The sequence below is a fragment of the Miscanthus floridulus genome, chromosome 2 (assembly GCF_019320115.1).
Source record: "Miscanthus floridulus cultivar M001 chromosome 2, ASM1932011v1, whole genome shotgun sequence".
Lineage (NCBI taxonomy): Eukaryota > Viridiplantae > Streptophyta > Magnoliopsida > Poales > Poaceae > Miscanthus > Miscanthus floridulus.
This window is the reverse complement of record NC_089581.1, coordinates 126938200-126954157: the sequence shown is the minus strand read 5'-3', so window position 1 is coordinate 126954157 and position 15958 is coordinate 126938200. Positions and strand designations below refer to the sequence as shown.

Below are 15958 nucleotides of genomic sequence, written 5' to 3'. Positions count from 1 at the left end.
AACAGGCCGGCATCGTGCGTAAAAATATGCGCGGGCTACTCGTGCGCATCAGACGCGCCCTCGCCTGCCTCCCCGACGCCGTCTCGATGAATATCGTGATTTTCTCCGCGACAGCCCCACCGACGCGCCCTCGCCTGCCTCCCCGCTACGCCGCCTCGCGTCGGTGCCGCCCACTATCGACGCGTCCGGGTCCTCCTCCCTGGCCTCCGCCTAGGCATCACGGACACGGAGGCCGCAGGCGCAGTGCGCTCCGCCGTCTTGGCCTCCCGTCGCGCCGTCTCTATGTTCCTGCGACGTCGGGGTCGTTGAGACGTTGAGTAGCGTGGCTGTGGGGTCATCGGCCGTCGGGCGTCGAGTTTGAGTAACGATAGGTTCGAGTCGACCCTAGGGTCGATGTTTCATGAACCGGATTGCACCTCTTTCGATTCTGTGTTCTGTGATTTTCGTTCCTTCAAGCTTGTGTTGAGGGCCGGCAGGCAGCAACTTGCCTGCTTGCCTACTGCTGCCTGCTGGCCTGCTGGTACTACTACTAGATGATACTGATGGCCGGCTGCTGCTGCCTGCTTGCCTGCTGGTTGCCGGATGATGGCCTGCTCATGTACTGAATGTAAAAGTGCTGACAAAATAAAATGCCGATGGAAAAAAAGTACTGATATAAAAAGTGTATGGAACCACAATTTTGATATTTTGAAAGTCAAATATAGGGTACTCTTAGAGATAGCCTCTTTTTTCCCTCCCTATACTTCTTTGAGAGTTGACAAAACACTATGTTTTGGAAACAAATTTTAGGGTACTCTTGGAAATGCTCTAATGTAACTCTTTTAAGACATCGACACACAATCTCCAATATGACACTTTTGACTTGTAATCTTCTTTTATATGTGCAAGCACATTGCCAACCTTTGTGCATGTAATAAGGGGTCGTATTCCTTTTCAGTTTTCACAGCTTTTAGAAAGTAGAAAAATATCCTAGCATGCATGATGTTTTTTTAGGTGTTGATTGGCGATTCCCACCAACCGAATTCCTGCCCACCACATATGCACAAAGACAAAAAGGCAAACTGAAGATGGGGAAGAATTCGATACTCTGCATGAAAAGGATCATAGAATCCACACGCTGCAAAGCGTTTCAGCGTATGTGCTCGCATGGCGCTCTGATTTGCCGCATATATTCACTTCACACATTGCGGCGCCCACTATCATAGATTTCCGGATTGCTAGACGATGTAATGTCTAGCCTAGAACTACTAGGACCCACCATATATATACTACCTTGTGCTTTTGGGTTCATGATTTTTTTTTGAGAATGTCCATGATTGCTTTTGGGAAAAAGAGGTCACCCGGTTGTTTTTTTTTTTACTTCTGAAAAAGAAAACTCTGATGCTGCTAGCCTGCTACTTCATGGAATTCACCAAGAGTTGCCAACCGAATATATAATTCCATTTGCATCCAAACATGAAGCTTCGTGCTGATTGATTTTCAGATAAATCAGCCACCATGTTATGTACTTACTGTAAGACTGAACGTGGGGGACAAATAGAAAACAAGCAATCATCAAAGAACGTGTTAAGTGGGCGAATCCACATGGCCACATGCAGGTCGACACCAAATTGGGAGCGCCGCAAGATTCTCTGCGAGACAAGAAACCACCAGCAGCAGCTGCAGGCTGCAGAGGATAAAGAGCTTCACGATAGAATAGACAGACCTCTAAGATCGTCCAGACATTACATATACACGCGTGCTCGCTCCAGCTAATCTTTGAATGAAAACCACCGGTTCCTGTTTGCTCTAGACTTAACTACAAGCAAATAATAAACAGACATTACATATACACGCGTGCTCGCTCCAGCTAATCTTGAATGGAAACCACCGGTTTCCTGTTTGCTCTAGACTTAATTACAAGCAAATAATAAACAGACACAAGGAGGTTAATTAAAGACAAAGGGCTAGCGACAACTCTTGTAAATAAAACAAGAAAAGAAGGGAGGTACAAGTACAAGAGAGACAATGGTGCTCGTAGGAAAGAGACAGCCATCCTACCACCAAATGAAACCATACACCAGCCTGTAGTGTAGCTAGGATCCATGCATCAAAAGGGCACCAAAAAGAATACGCCGCCCCCAACCACCGTTGCCACTACTAGCGGCGGTAGTAGTGGAGTGAGGTGAAATGAAACTGGAGCCAACCAATTCGATCGCATTCTTCAGTAGCTGGCTGGCTCATGTTCAGAGAAGTATGGTACTGATGAAAACGACGAAACACAGGAGGTGGAGGGGGAGCTAATTAATGGTGCAGCTGCAGGGCTAGCAAGGAGAGGACGGCGGCGGCGGCGAGGGAGGCAGCGCCGGGGAGCAGGCCGGGCGCGGCGGCGTCCAGGGTGCCCGTGGGTCCCAGGGTGCCGCCGCCCATCCCGGTGCCGTTGAAGCCGCCGGTGCCCACGCCCGGGCTGAAGGTGCCCGTGCCCGTGCCCGTCGTCGCGCCGCCCGCGGTCGTGTTGCCCGCCGTCCCGGTCCCAGCGCCAGCGCTGCACGCAATCATCATCAGCACATTATTATTGACAGAAATTCAGTTTATTTTGTCGCCATGGACTTGCGCATTGCACTGCACCCGTACTCAGGAAAGAAATCCAGTAATGCAATAATCCAGTATGCATTCATGGTTTCAGGAAAGAAATCGTCAAACAAACTCCAATGAAGGTACTGCTATATATTTAGAGAAGGAGCCAGTGCAACTGTCATAGTCTGGTTTAACCTCTTCTCTTTCATGATAAGGAGCATATCAGTGGAATGGAAGCTGCAGAATGAGCTTTTTCGTCAGTCTGTGTGTAAAACTAACTAATCCCTACTTTTGTCTGCTACGTACTCCTACATTATTTTTATACTACTACATATGATGATTATGACGACGCACAGCACATGTGAGCATTTTAGCATGCAAGAAAGGCTGTCGATCGACAGCTTTTGGTTAGGATAGGACACTGCTGTGCAATCAACCTTTTCAGTCAGTGCGCGCGGGCGTGCATGACAGCAGAACAGAGCAGGGCAGAGGTGTTGAGCCACCGGAAAGGCCAAGAATGTGCATGTGCATTTCAGACAAGCAGGAGGATCTGGCATTCTGGCTGGCTGGATGTAAGTAAAACACGTTCCTGTTACTTGGTGTGGGAAAAAGCCAAAGCGTGTGCTCCATCTCAAATCGGTTGGGAGAGGGAGAGACAGAGACTGCGAGCACTGAGAAGAGGCTTCGATTTGAAGCCTAAGGTAACAGAGAGTGTGGTATACATGCACGTCACATATGTCGGTTGCAACGAACAAACAAAAACAAATAGCATTTTGTTTATAAGCTTCTGGCTCTGGGGTGAAAGTGAAACGGGGAACTTGCTAAATCTCCGGAAGCTTCGTTTCTAGCTCTGCAATGGCATCAACTCGATGCACGTCAATAATAGAATTGTGTAAACGAACACTAATAGAGTACTCCTCCTAATATACTAGTACTCCGTACTAGCGATGCTAGCTAGTGTCGGTGGGCGGTGCATGATTAAGAGTTGAAAGGCGTTGGAGTTGGACGCTCACGCCCTGATTGGCTGACTGGTTTTGGGATTTGCGTAGAGGTTCAATATACTCCTACTGTAGTTTGACTACCATATTATGCGGCAGCGGCAATAATAAGCGCAGTTTATATGTTTATTAAATAACAAAGATTCTCCAAAGACGAAGCGCAGCAGAGTAGGAACATGTTACCTGGTGGCACTGGAAGCGAAAGTGCAGCCGGAGAAACCTGCAGCAAGCATGGGCAAAGCAATGTGTTTCAGAATAAGATGTGCTGCTGTCACTGGCTCAGTGCCATTAAGAATTAAAGATGATGTAGCAGGAGAGGCGGCTTGTACTGGGGTCGGTGGTGGAGACGGTGGCTGCGCCGCCGAAGTCGCAGGTGGCGCCCCTGGCCTTGTTGTTCTGGTAGTAGCTGTTGGCGGCCCAGGAGCAGTGCGCCGCGATGGTGTTGGGGTTGTAGCACCCGCCGCCCTGCAGGATGGCCGTGCAGTCGGCGCCGCCCTGCGGACCGCACGCGAAGTCGATCGCCTTCTGCAGCACCGCCGTCGGCTGGTCCGAACGGCACACGCAGAAATCTGCCGCCGCCGCCGTTGTTGCCCCCACACCACACAGCACCAACAATCATACCAGTATATCAGGGATGGACGAATTCTCTATTCAATTTCGATACACAAGAGGAAAGCTTGCACAGCCTAGTATGTTGTTCTTCTGCGAAAAAACGGAAACAAGAAAAAGGCTGCAAAAGCTCCAAGGATTCTTAATTTCTCACGCCAAAACTACAATTCAACAAGAAAAGCAAGCGTGCACCCTCCGAAAATTGAAAAAGGACAAACAAAGGAAGAGAGGAACTAATTAAAGAACGACGGCGGCGGCGTGTTATTATGTTACCTGACGCAGCAAGCGTGGAGGAGAGGAGGAGCACCGCGGCCACGAGCGCCAACGACGACGCCTCCATCGCAGTAGCAGAGCCCACCGGAGATTTAGCAGAAGCAGAAGCAGAGCTAGAAACGGACACGAGCTTCGGATTGCGGTTGGAGCTCCAACCTCACCGTACCGGAGGCGAAAGAGAGGTCGAGAGAAGGAAGGACGAGAGCTGGTGGCGAGCTCCTTTCAGATCCTAGCTGGAATATATGACGCGGCGTGCCTGCGAGCCAGCGAGTTCAATTACCATGCAGCGTGAGTTAGGCCCCGTCTAGATCCAATTTTTTTTTTTTTTGATTTTGGCCACCGTAGAACTTTCGTTTGTATTTAGTAATTAGTATCTAATTATGGACTAATTAGGTTCAAAAGTTTCGTCTCGCGATTTCTCACCCAATCGTGCAATTAGTTTTTTTTCGTCTACATTTAGTACTCCATGCATGTGCCGCAAGATTCGATGTGACGGATACTGCGTAAAATTTTTTAAATCTAAACAGGCCCTTAGAGTGCCCATGCACCTCTGTACACGCGTAGTTATAATAGGCAGTGGGGGAAGGCGCTGATATTAAATCGGCTTCTGCTGATGTGTACGGTTAGTTTGTTGTGGGAGAAAAATACTATTTTACAACTGATTTATATGTATTAAAGCTGATGGAATAGCACAAGCGAACAGATAGTACAGGAGTAAGGACAAGGACTGGTCTGTAGTACTCTGTAACCTGCAGCCTGTTTAGCTGGGGCTGAAACGATCATGGATTATTACTGCTGACTGGTTTGGTATAAGAAAAAAATACTGTTCTAGCTGGAAATTTATGATCATTTATGACCCAGCGAACATGCCGCTGTTTGGTGCGCCTGCATGGCGTAGGTGACTTTGATCCCTCAGAATCTTCCTTTCTTTACTGCTCCCTCGACTTCAACGGTCGAATCGGATCCTCGTGGACGAACGGAGCAAATACGGGCACCACGGATCTGACCCGGAGAGCCTTCTCTTGCCTTTGCGCTTCTCCTCTTTTCGCCTGACTCACAAAGCGATGACCGGTTCTTTCGCGCCTCCTTCCATTGCTATTGCTAGTAATACAGAGAGTGTTGCACTATTCTTAAAAAAAAAAAGAAAAAAAAATTCAGGAAACGAGACAAACATGGCCCTGAAGCAAGGATTGCTCCTTTGGACGAAAATCCTGTTACTCAGGCACTAAAGTCCTACGTCAATCGACCGGGTGAACCTGTTTTCTTACCTGCTGTTAGGATGGAGTTCAACTTGGGCAAGGATGCTAAGGATTTTTTTACAATTTATATTCATGGGAAATTGGTTTTGGCATAAGAAAAGGAAGAAATAGAACCAATGACAATAACTACATGATAAGGCAGGACCTTGTCTGTTCTTGTGAGGTACTCTGAAAAGATTAACCTCGTCGAGTACTTCCGGCATTTTACTTAGCTCGTTCCATGATTGTTCCACTCCATCTAATTTACACTTCTGATCTGGTAACTTATGTGATATTGATATACTACTCAAGTAATGTAGTCTGCCCATAATTTATTTTTGAAAATAGGAATCTGAATGAGAGCCTCCTTTTCCTCTTATTTTATAAATTACAAGAGTATGGCATCTAAGCACAATCTGCGAGATACCTTTTTTCTTCTTGTAACACGTCTATTGGGAGGGGGTGGCGGCTATGGAGGTGGAGGGGGTTATGGCTAGGGTTTGGTGGCGTGGGGGAAAGGGTGTGACGCAGGGAGGGGAAGGGAGAGGGGCGGCGGCAACAGAGGGAGAGAGAGGGATAGAGGAGGGAGCAATAGCTTTATTCTTTGCTTTAGATTGATTACATCCTCCCTATATTTATAGTTCTTATAGGATTTGTGTTCAAAGCAACTAAGAGAGATATCCTTATAGATTGGATTCTCCTTTCCTAAACAAACCAAACTCTACTCTCCTAATTTACTTCTTATTCCTATTTTATTCCTCTAATTCCTTCCGGGAGAAGGGAGACACGGAGGCGCCGCCGCCGTCCCTAGGCGCGCCACCCTCCTAAATTGCGGCTGGCCCATTGGCCCCGGGCTAGGTACCTCTTTACTTGACGTGTTACATCGCTCCCCCCCCATCAATCAGTGTGTCCTCGCGCTGAATCATTGTCCAGTTGCTTATGCCGTTGCCTGCCCCAAGGTATCTCCTTGATCTAGATAATGAGATGCCCTATAGTGTTGTTAAACGGCTCTGCGGTGACATCAAAGTCAGAGTAGATGAAGCAGTAGTGGCAGGAGCCGAACTAGCCGGAGACGTAGTAGCTGTAGGATCTCGAGCCCATTGTAGGCTCACAGGCGTGGCGTGCTGCAGCGATGGTGGCGCCTGGGAGGGTTCCTGTGAAGTGTAGCGTCTCAGGAAGAGGACGCGAAGGTCCCTAGGGGAAGACAGTGAAACCACTCGGCGACTGGAGAAGGCCGTTGAAGGCCAGGCCTTCGCCTTTCATGGACAGCCCCCCCTGAGGAAGCACGTGCTGCATGACCACTGGGCCTCCTGCGGGCTCATTGCAAAGGCCCATGAAGCAAGGCGGTTGGAGGAGAGAAGACCCAAGATATCCCCAGGAGCTCATACATGTACGAGTATATCCCTAGAATATGCCTTGCCGATCATAGGGTATAGATGTAAAAGGACTTCACCATGTACAATGACCTATAAAAGGGGGGAGCAAACCCCATGTAAAGGGAGTGAGACCTATGAATGAATGAAACCCTAATTGTGCCTTGTGTTCACTACTTGAATCCGGTCTTCGCCTGAGTGGAGACCCCTGGGTACTCAACCTGCTGGGAAGCGATTTCTCAACATTGGCGCCCAGCGTGCTAGGCCAAGTACAAGCTCACTATGCCACATAAAAGGCAAGCCTCCGCTTGGGCCCAAGCAAAATCCTCAGCCGGGGGAAGGCCCAAGCGCACAACCCGCAGCACATATTCTAGCGCTTCACAAACTCAAGTCAATGAAGAGGAGGAGGCAACGCCCAGCCAACCCACAGTTGAAGCTAATTAGCCTAATCCAAACCCCACATCGGAGCAGGTGCTCCAACAGCTATAACATCCCTGGTAGCTTGTTTAGTACCACGATTTAGGTCTAAGAAAAATTTCCAAAACGAGTTTCTCAGGTTTGTAATTTAAAACATACTTGAGGCGATAAGCGAATCCTGTGTGACTTAGTTTTGTAGACTCAAATAAATGCCCAAGTTAAATTACTCAGCGCGTAAAGATATTTAGGAATGTCGAACGACGATTCTAACGAATGGTTTGTTCTGTTAGATTAAGCATGAAAAGCAACTTTTATAAATAAAAATAAAATCCATTAATAAATAGAACGATATATATATATATATATATATATATATACTCACGGGTTTATTTTGTTAAGCACGAACTGATAAGAAAAAGAGCGCAACAGCTTCGTTTATTTTTTCGGCGTACAACATACTCGTTGCATTGCATGGCAATTATTCACTGTCTCGTCTCCCGTCGTGGCGCGGCAGTGCAAAGTCTCCACATCCATCCGCATCCTTACTTCCCGGTCTTTACTTTTGCTTCTCTCTCTGGCTTGATTGCTTCTGTTTGCATTTGGCGAGCCGCTCCTTGTTTTCCCTCCCTCACTACTGGCCTCGTCGTTTGCTGCCGTTTTTCACGCTGCCGCACGTAGTTCTGCCACTGCCCTCACCATGTCCTTTCACATTTCGTGTGCGTGTAGGCGTGTAGTTGACGGCCACGCTGCGTCGTCCTTCCCTGTCCCCCTCACATCGCGCTTATGAATTGGTGGCGAGCTCACATAAGGTCCTTGCTTTTTCTATTGCACGGTCTACCTCCGTAGGTCTCTGTCTCTGCTTGTCCTGCCGAGCCGAGCTACCGTGTGTGCACCAATGCCACAGCTCTGCTCTCCCTCCACAGCTCACCCTCCCTCTGTTTGCCTCGCGCCGCCGCCACCGTCCGCGCGCGCCCTTGGCCCCGCGCTAGACCTGCTGCTCCACGGCGCTGCCCTCCAAAGCACCTCCTCCTGTTCCCCCGCGCGCCGTCGTTCCCTCCTCTTCCTTCCTCGAGAGCGCGCGTCTCCACCATGCTCCCTCGCCACTGCGCTGCTCCTCCCGGTCTGCTCTGGGCCGCTACCATCCGTCGTGCGCCCGTGGTCTCGCAGCGCCGTCCCTCCCATCCCCGCTGCTTGGCCACCATGCGCGAGCGCACGAAGCCCCACGGCCGCTGCCTCTCGCGCGCTGCATCTTCCCGGCACGCCACAGCCACCGCATCCTGTAGCACCGCCGCTCTCCTCCCACTCACCGAGCCACGCACGACTCTGTCTCCAGCCTTGGTCCGTTCTGGCCTGCTGTGTCTTTGTTGCATTGTGCCGCAGCGCCGCTCCTCCCTTCCGTGGCCGCTCGTCTCGAGCTCCTCTGCGCCGCTGTGCTGAGCCCCGTCGTGGCCCACGCCTTTCCTCGCGCCGAGTCCCGTGCCGCTTCACCTTCGTCGCCGCGGCCGTTCACCTTGAGCCTCCCTTGCGCCGGCGTCGCTGCGCCGCGCCGTGGTCACGCGCCGCAATGCGTCCACCGGTGCCTCTTTTCCATCCCCGCCGGGACCACAGTCCTTGAGAGCGCTGCTCATCCGCTCTGCTCCACGCTGCCGTTACCGCCTCCCCTACCGCGGCCGGCGTGCCCGCCTCCTTGGCTAACATGGGCAGGCTTCCGGGGCTGGCTCGGCTCTTGCCGTGGCCAGCTCGAGGCCGTGCGAGTCCCCGTGTAGCTCGTCGGCGGGTGGATCGCCACCGCTGAGCCTTCCCGACCCCACCATGTCGTCGCCGTCGCCGTCGGGCGACGTCTCTATGCTGTGCTCTGCTTTTGTGGATGATGAGAAGGGTAAGAGTCCAAGTAAATTTTTGTACAAGGTTCTGATTGCTAAATATGTGACTCATACGAATAGTACACGTTGGGCTGATGGTTAGTTCAAGAAAGTGTAGGGTCCCTTTTGCATATTTACGCGTCCTCTCTGGATCCTGGCCGCGTGGGCTGGCTATTGGGCCACGGCTTGTGCACCTGGCCCGACCGCGCAGCGCCTAGGCCGCCGCGCCGCTTGGGCCATGCTCGCCTGTCTGGACCGGCCTTACGCCGTTGGGCCGCGCGCCCCGCATTGCGGTGCCGGCCTACCGTTGTCTACGTGTCTAGCCCCCCCGCGCCGTTGCCGCGCACCCTGCTGGGCCAGTTTGTGCCGCTCGATTGGGCCATTGACCCCACGCCGCACCTAGGCCGGCTGAGTGCTAGTCTTGCCTAGGCCGCGCGCGTGTCTACGGGCCGAACCAAGTCGCTGGCCCTTTCAGTTTTCCAAAGTATTTGTTAATTTAGTCTCGGAAATAGACTTGTAAAATTCGTAGTAAATCATAGAAAAATCATAAAAATGTCAAACCAGTTTTGTTGAGTTTCTAAAACCAGTTTTGTTGGATGCAGGTTGTCTCGTTCTTTCAAACACCGCAGGTCATGTCGTGCTTCAATTGTGTCCTTAGGCTTCCCATACACGCCCATGAAGCCTAGCAGGTTCACACAAAGATTCTTCGTCAGGTGCATCACGTCAATCGCGCTGCGGACCTCTAGGACTTGCCAATAGGGTAGCTCTCAAAATATGGACTTCTTCCACATGGGTGCGTGACCGTTGGTGTCCTTCGAAACAGGTTGGCTGCCAGGTCCCTTTCCAAATATTACTTTCACATCATTAACCATATCGAGGACGTCCTCACCAGTTCGGTTGTGAGGCTTGGTCTGGTGGTCTGTCTTACCTTTAAAATGCTTGCCTTTCTTTCTTACGGGGTGATTTGTAGGAACAAATCGTCGATGCCCAAGGTACACGACCTTGCGACACTTTTTCAAGAATATACCTTTTCTGTCACCGAAACAGTGCGTGCATGCATTATATCCCTTGTTTGATTGTCCTGAAAGATTACTTAGAGCTGGCCAATTATTGATTGTTATGAACAACAATGCTCGCAGGTCAAAGTGCTCCTGCTTGTGCTCATCCCACACGCGTACACTTGGCTTGTTCCACAAAAGTAGAAGTTCTTCAACTAGTGGCCTCAGGTACACATCGATGTCGTTGCCAGGTTGCTTTGGGCCTTAGATGAGCACTGGCATCATAATAAACTTACGCTTCATGCATAACCAGGGAGGAAGGTTGTAGATACATAGAGTAATAGGCCAAGTGCTGTGACTACTGCTCTGCTCCCCGAAAGGATTCATACCATCCATACTTAAAGCAAACCTTAAGTTTCTTGCGTCACTTGCAAACTCGGGGAATTCTCTATCGATTGCTCTCCACTGGGACCCATTAGCAGGATGTCTCAACATATTGTCTACCTTACGGTCTTCTTTGTGCCATCGCAATAACTTTGCATGGTCTCTGTTTCTAAAAAGACGTTTCAAGTGTGGTATTATAGGAGCATACCACATAACCTTGGCAGGGATTTTCTTCTTGGGACGTTCACCCTCAACATCACCAGGGTCATCTCGCCTGATCTTATACCGCGACGCGTGACATACAGGGCATGCATCCAACTTCTCGTACTCCGTGCCACGGTAGAGGATGCAGTCATTAGGACATGCATGTATCTTCTGGATTTCTAATCCTAAAGGGCAGACTACCTGTTTTGCTTCGTACGTAGTGCTGGGTAATTCGTTATCCTTCAGAAGCATCTTCTTTTGGATTTTTAGTAACTCCGTGAATCCCTTGTTAGATACACCATTCTTTGTCTTCCATTGCAGCAATTCCAATGTGGTACCTAACTTTTTCTGCCCCACATCACAAGTTGGGTATAGCAATTTCTTGTGATCCTCTAGCATGCGGTCGAACTTGATCTTCTCCTTTTCACTTTCACATTCTCTTTGTGCGTCACGAATGGCCTGACCAAGATCGTCAGTGGGCTCCTCTTCTGCCCCTACCTCTTCATCAGTGGGCTTCTACTCTGCCCCCACCTCTTCTTCAGTGGGCTTCTCCTTTGCCCCCACCTCTTCTTCAGCTTTCCCCATTGCAGTATCATTGAAGGCACCATATTCAGTAAAAATGTCATCATCGCCCCATTGTTCTTCTTCACCTTCTTCCATTACAACTCCGGTTTCTTCGTGCTTCGTCCAACAAATATAGTTTGGCATAAAATCCGACTTGAACAAGTGTGAATAAAGAGTCTTTGAGTTAGCATATTCCATCGTATTCTTACATACGGCACATGGGCAGCACATGAAACCATCGCGTTTGTTTGCCTCGGCCGCACGTAACAAAGAATGCACGCTGTCCATGAACTCTTGGGAGCGACGATCAGCATTGTACATCCAATGCCGACTCATCTGCATTACATGACATAAATACTATATTAAAACCTAGAACATAATTAGTTAATTATACAACATGCATACCACCACAAAAGCTATAAATTTAAGAAAGCCTCGCTACAATATAGACAATCCCAACTAGCACTAAAAACACTAAAGCTAAAATGCACTTCAGCAGCACAAGGATTTCGTGACCAATTCCAACTAAAACAGACAGATCCCCTGTTTGTTCAGTATTTTTGGGCTTCTTCGGCTGGATCACTGCCTCATTAGCCGCCATATCTGCCTGTTGTGCAAGATATTTTTGCACGAGTTCAACATACTCTTCCTCCCAGTAGAAGCATGAACATCCAGTGCCATCCCACTGAAATTAAAATAGAAAATTAGAACTTTAATCACAACCATCATGAAAATAGGTATAAACTAACCATAGTCATTAAATACGATAAAATAACTCACATTGCGATCCGGACACTTGTAGAAAATGCGACCCTTGTTGGGACCCTCCTTCACTCGGTACTCCATCACAATCTTCGCCTCATCATAACACTTGCCGCATGCAATGAGTGGGAGGCCCGGTCTAAGTCGCTTTGGAAACCCATGAGAGGCCGAGGACCCAGAAGCAGTTGCCATCTACTCTCTATACTCATTTTTTAATACACTATAAATTTCTCATTTTATAAACAAATAAAATTAAAAAACTCTAAAATTCTCTATATCTCTAAACAATGAAGTGTGCTATGCATGCTACAAATGAACGGTGAATATTAGTTTTTAATAGCTACTTTAACCTTCCTTCATGTAAATATGGAAGCTTGAAGTGATTTTGAGCTTAAATTGCTTACAAATGAAAAAAATCCACAATAAAGAACCATATATATATAGTGAACAAAATGAGATAAGACAATGGTGAAATATGAGAGTATGAAGTTGGTAATATTTAGAATCGAAGAATCAACGGAGGAATCGAAGAAATCGATGGAGGAATCGAAGAATGGATGGAGAAAGAGCAAGAACACTGCTTAAATTTGAACTGAAGCTCTAGGACGGACTCGGGGAGGAAGAAGACGGTCAGCGGGATTTATAGGGGAGACCTTTAGTCCTGGTTGGTAGATCCAACCGGGACTAAAGGTCACTTTCTAGTCCCGAGCCACGCCACTAGCCGGGACAAGAGCTTTACTCCCGGTTGAAGCCACCAATCGAGAGTAAATGTCGACCTTTAGTCCTGGTTGATGGCTCCAACCGGGACTAAAGGTCCCTGCCCAACGGCCTGACTAGAGCCTGATTTGGCCCTCGGATCAAAGGTATGTTCTCTGTGCGTCCGTTGCCAAAAATTCAACAAGTTTTTTGGTGCAAAAGTGATCAGAACGGCACTCTCGGACAAGTTTCGCACCAGTGTTCCAGTGGCAACGAAAACTGCTGAAAACCCGCCTAACGTGAGCGTTGGACGGAGTGGATTGGGTGCGTTCGTTGCAAAAAATTCAACTGCAAGTTTTTGATGCATCAGTGGCCAGAAGGGCCCTCCCGGGCGATCCCTCTGTTCCGATGACAACGAAACCTGTTGAAAACCCACCAAACATGAGTTTTTTTGTCCAACGGAGTGGATTCGTTCGTTGCAAAAAAAAAAAAATCAGCTGCAAGTTTTTTTTTTTTTTTTTTTTTTTTTTTTTTTTTTTTTTTTTGCAAAAGTGGCCAGAACAGCCCTCCTGAACTAGTTTCGCACCAGTGTTCCGATGGCAACGAAAACTGCCGAAAACCCACCAAACATGAGTTTTGTGTCCAATGGAGTAGATTGGGTGCGTTCGTTGCCAAAAATTCAATAGCAAATTTTTTGGTGCAAAAGTGATCAGAACGACCCTCTCGGGCGAGTTTCGCGCCATTGTTCCAATGGCAACGAAAACTGCCGAAAACCCACCGAACGTGAGTGCTGGACGAAGTGGATTGGGTGTGCGTTGCGAAAAATTCAACAAGTTTTTTGATGCATCAGTGGCCAGAACCGCCCTTCTGGGCGAGTTCCTCTGTTCCAATGACAACGAAACCTGCCCAAAACCCACCAAATATGAGTTTTTTTTATTGCAAGTTTTTGGTGAATCAGTCGCAAGAACGGGGACTACGTTCCGACGGCAACGAAAACTGCCGAAAAACCCAGCAAACATGAGTTTTGGGTCCAATTGTGGATTGGGTCCGTTCATTGCGAAAAAATCAGGCGCATGTTTAATTGCATGAGTATTATTGCTATTACTTATGATCATATAGAAATTGGCGCTTAAGCACAACTTAGCAACTCAAGCTTTAATGTTAAAACTTGTTCTACTAAAAATGTCTACCGCAGTTCAACAGTGTCTGGCCTTTTGAGTCTTTATTCGCCCATGTTATATTTGTTGAGTACGACATGTGCTCACCCTTGCTATTTTCCCCACACCCCCAGCCTCCCGTCAAAGTTGCTCAGAATATTGAAGAAGACATGGAGAGGTTCCCAGAAGACTGACGGAAGTGCTAGGCGTACGTTACCTCTAGTCAACCATCCCTGTGGCTCTCGGAGGCTTCACTTTAAGATTAGAATGTGTATTTTCGCTACTCCGACAAATATCTTGTCTTTATATAATATTGTTTTTGTCATATAATAAAGTATTGTCTCTTGATACTATTGTAATTTATCGCTATATGTGTAATTTGATTTCCTGGGCACACATATGGTGTACATATGATTTTGTTCTTAAAACTTAGTGTGACAGGACCAGGGGAGTTGAAGAACTATAATTGCTTGAACAATTTCGTTTAAAAAAAATGCTTGGACAACTGACCAAATTTTAAGGATATTAGGCAGAAATCAAATAGAGGGCTGCTTGAGTTTGTTTGGTCGCCTGTAACTAAATTTGTTCTCTATGGTTTTTATTACTGCGAGCAGGACACACTTCTCTACCTGCGTCGATCCCATGCATGCCCATTTCACATGACCCGGCTTGGTATGCAAAATGCCCTGTGGAACTAATGGGTGGATAATGCTTCATTGCATATTTGGTTAATCAAATGTTCAGAGGATCTGTTTTTGTATTCATAATATAATCAATTTTTAGTTGCATTTGCTTGGGGGAGGGGGGGGGGGGGGGGGGGGGGGTGTCATACTGGTGTCGAATTTAGAATGATGATGGGAATAATAAGCCGAGACCGTCTAGGTTCATTTTCCGTGCCCACAATGAACAGGCTTCGCTTTGAAGAATAAAACACTACTTTATCCTACATACTAGAGCCTGCTTTTTGCTAATTCATATCTGGATGCAGATGTTAAGCATCATGCCACAAAGCGTGGTTGATCTTGTATCAGTGTACCATGATGACTAACGTGGAAACAAGTAAGAATTTGCAAAACGGCGGTATCTTACCAGTTGAGAAAACATCAAGCTATAATAACATCAAAGCTACATGTTCTTCAGACGAGGTTGTAATGTACCAATGGTCAAAAACCATCATCTGGACAACCGAAAGGAAAGCTTTGTAACCATTTACAGGTTCAAGTAAGTGGGTTCAGTTTGGTTCGTCAAGAAAATATTTCAGAGTGAACACAACACGATTATTGTGACTCATGCATGGATTTCTTTTCATACTCTTGGATTTTTACAACTTTGTGTAAAGACAGAGAAGAGAGGAAGGGTTCGTACTAAGAAAAGGGGACTCTAATCTGAATTCATTTCTATGGCTCTTCTCAGAGGGAGATACACATACGGTGCCCCTTGTTCAAAATTGAACAGTAGAACTTGGACTGTTCTACTAACTACTTCAAGCCATACCTGAAGAAGAATCTTTCTGTATCATTTACACATCCAGAGTCGCTCCCTTATCTGTTTAGCAAATCACTGCACGATTTTCTATTCTTCTTTTATACAAATTTTTATAGATATACAACTAGCTATAACAACATTCTTTTACACGATAAGACCAGCCTAGGCAGAAGTCCTTATGTTTATGAACAGAGGTAGTATATCAAATAAAGGGTATTTTATTTTGTTTATATATTTATCATAAAAAATATAGGTTTCCAGGTAAACCAAGAAATTAGCTGGGGCCAATTAATAAATGTTGCATTCTCGCCTTGTACCCAAATGCAACATCTAAATTTTACATGCATCTAACAATGGCCCCGTTCGCTTCGCACACATGCAT

The 15958-nt window shown here is 47.5% G+C and overlaps 1 protein-coding gene across 1 annotated transcript; it reads right to left on the bottom strand.

The window, feature by feature from the left end:
• Nucleotides 1-1752: 1752 nt before the first annotated feature.
• On the bottom strand, nt 1753-4708 carry LOC136539617 (PLASMODESMATA CALLOSE-BINDING PROTEIN 4-like). Its single transcript, XM_066531575.1, has 4 exons — nt 4437-4708; nt 3884-4123; nt 3738-3774; nt 1753-2524 (listed from the first exon to the last, which is right to left on the bottom strand). Exons 1-4 carry the CDS (start codon nt 4501-4503, stop codon nt 2284-2286), a joined length of 585 nt encoding a protein of 194 aa, XP_066387672.1. The 5' UTR covers nt 4504-4708; the 3' UTR covers nt 1753-2283.
• Nucleotides 4709-15958: the final 11250 nt, after the last annotated feature.

Bases quoted from the DNA above. Each gene is read 5' to 3' on its own strand.
- LOC136539617 (XM_066531575.1), bottom strand. From the start codon at position 4,503: ATGGAGGCGTCGTCGTTGGCGCTCGTGGCCGCGGTGCTCCTCCTCTCC. The intron at 4,124-4,436 runs GTAACATAATAA...CGGCGGCGGCAG, and splicing joins CTCCACGCTTGCTGCGTCAG to ATTTCTGCGTGTGCCGTTCG. The intron at 2,525-3,737 runs GTAACATGTTCC...GATTGCGTGCAG, and splicing joins TTCGCTTCCAGTGCCACCAG to CGCTGGCGCTGGGACCGGGA.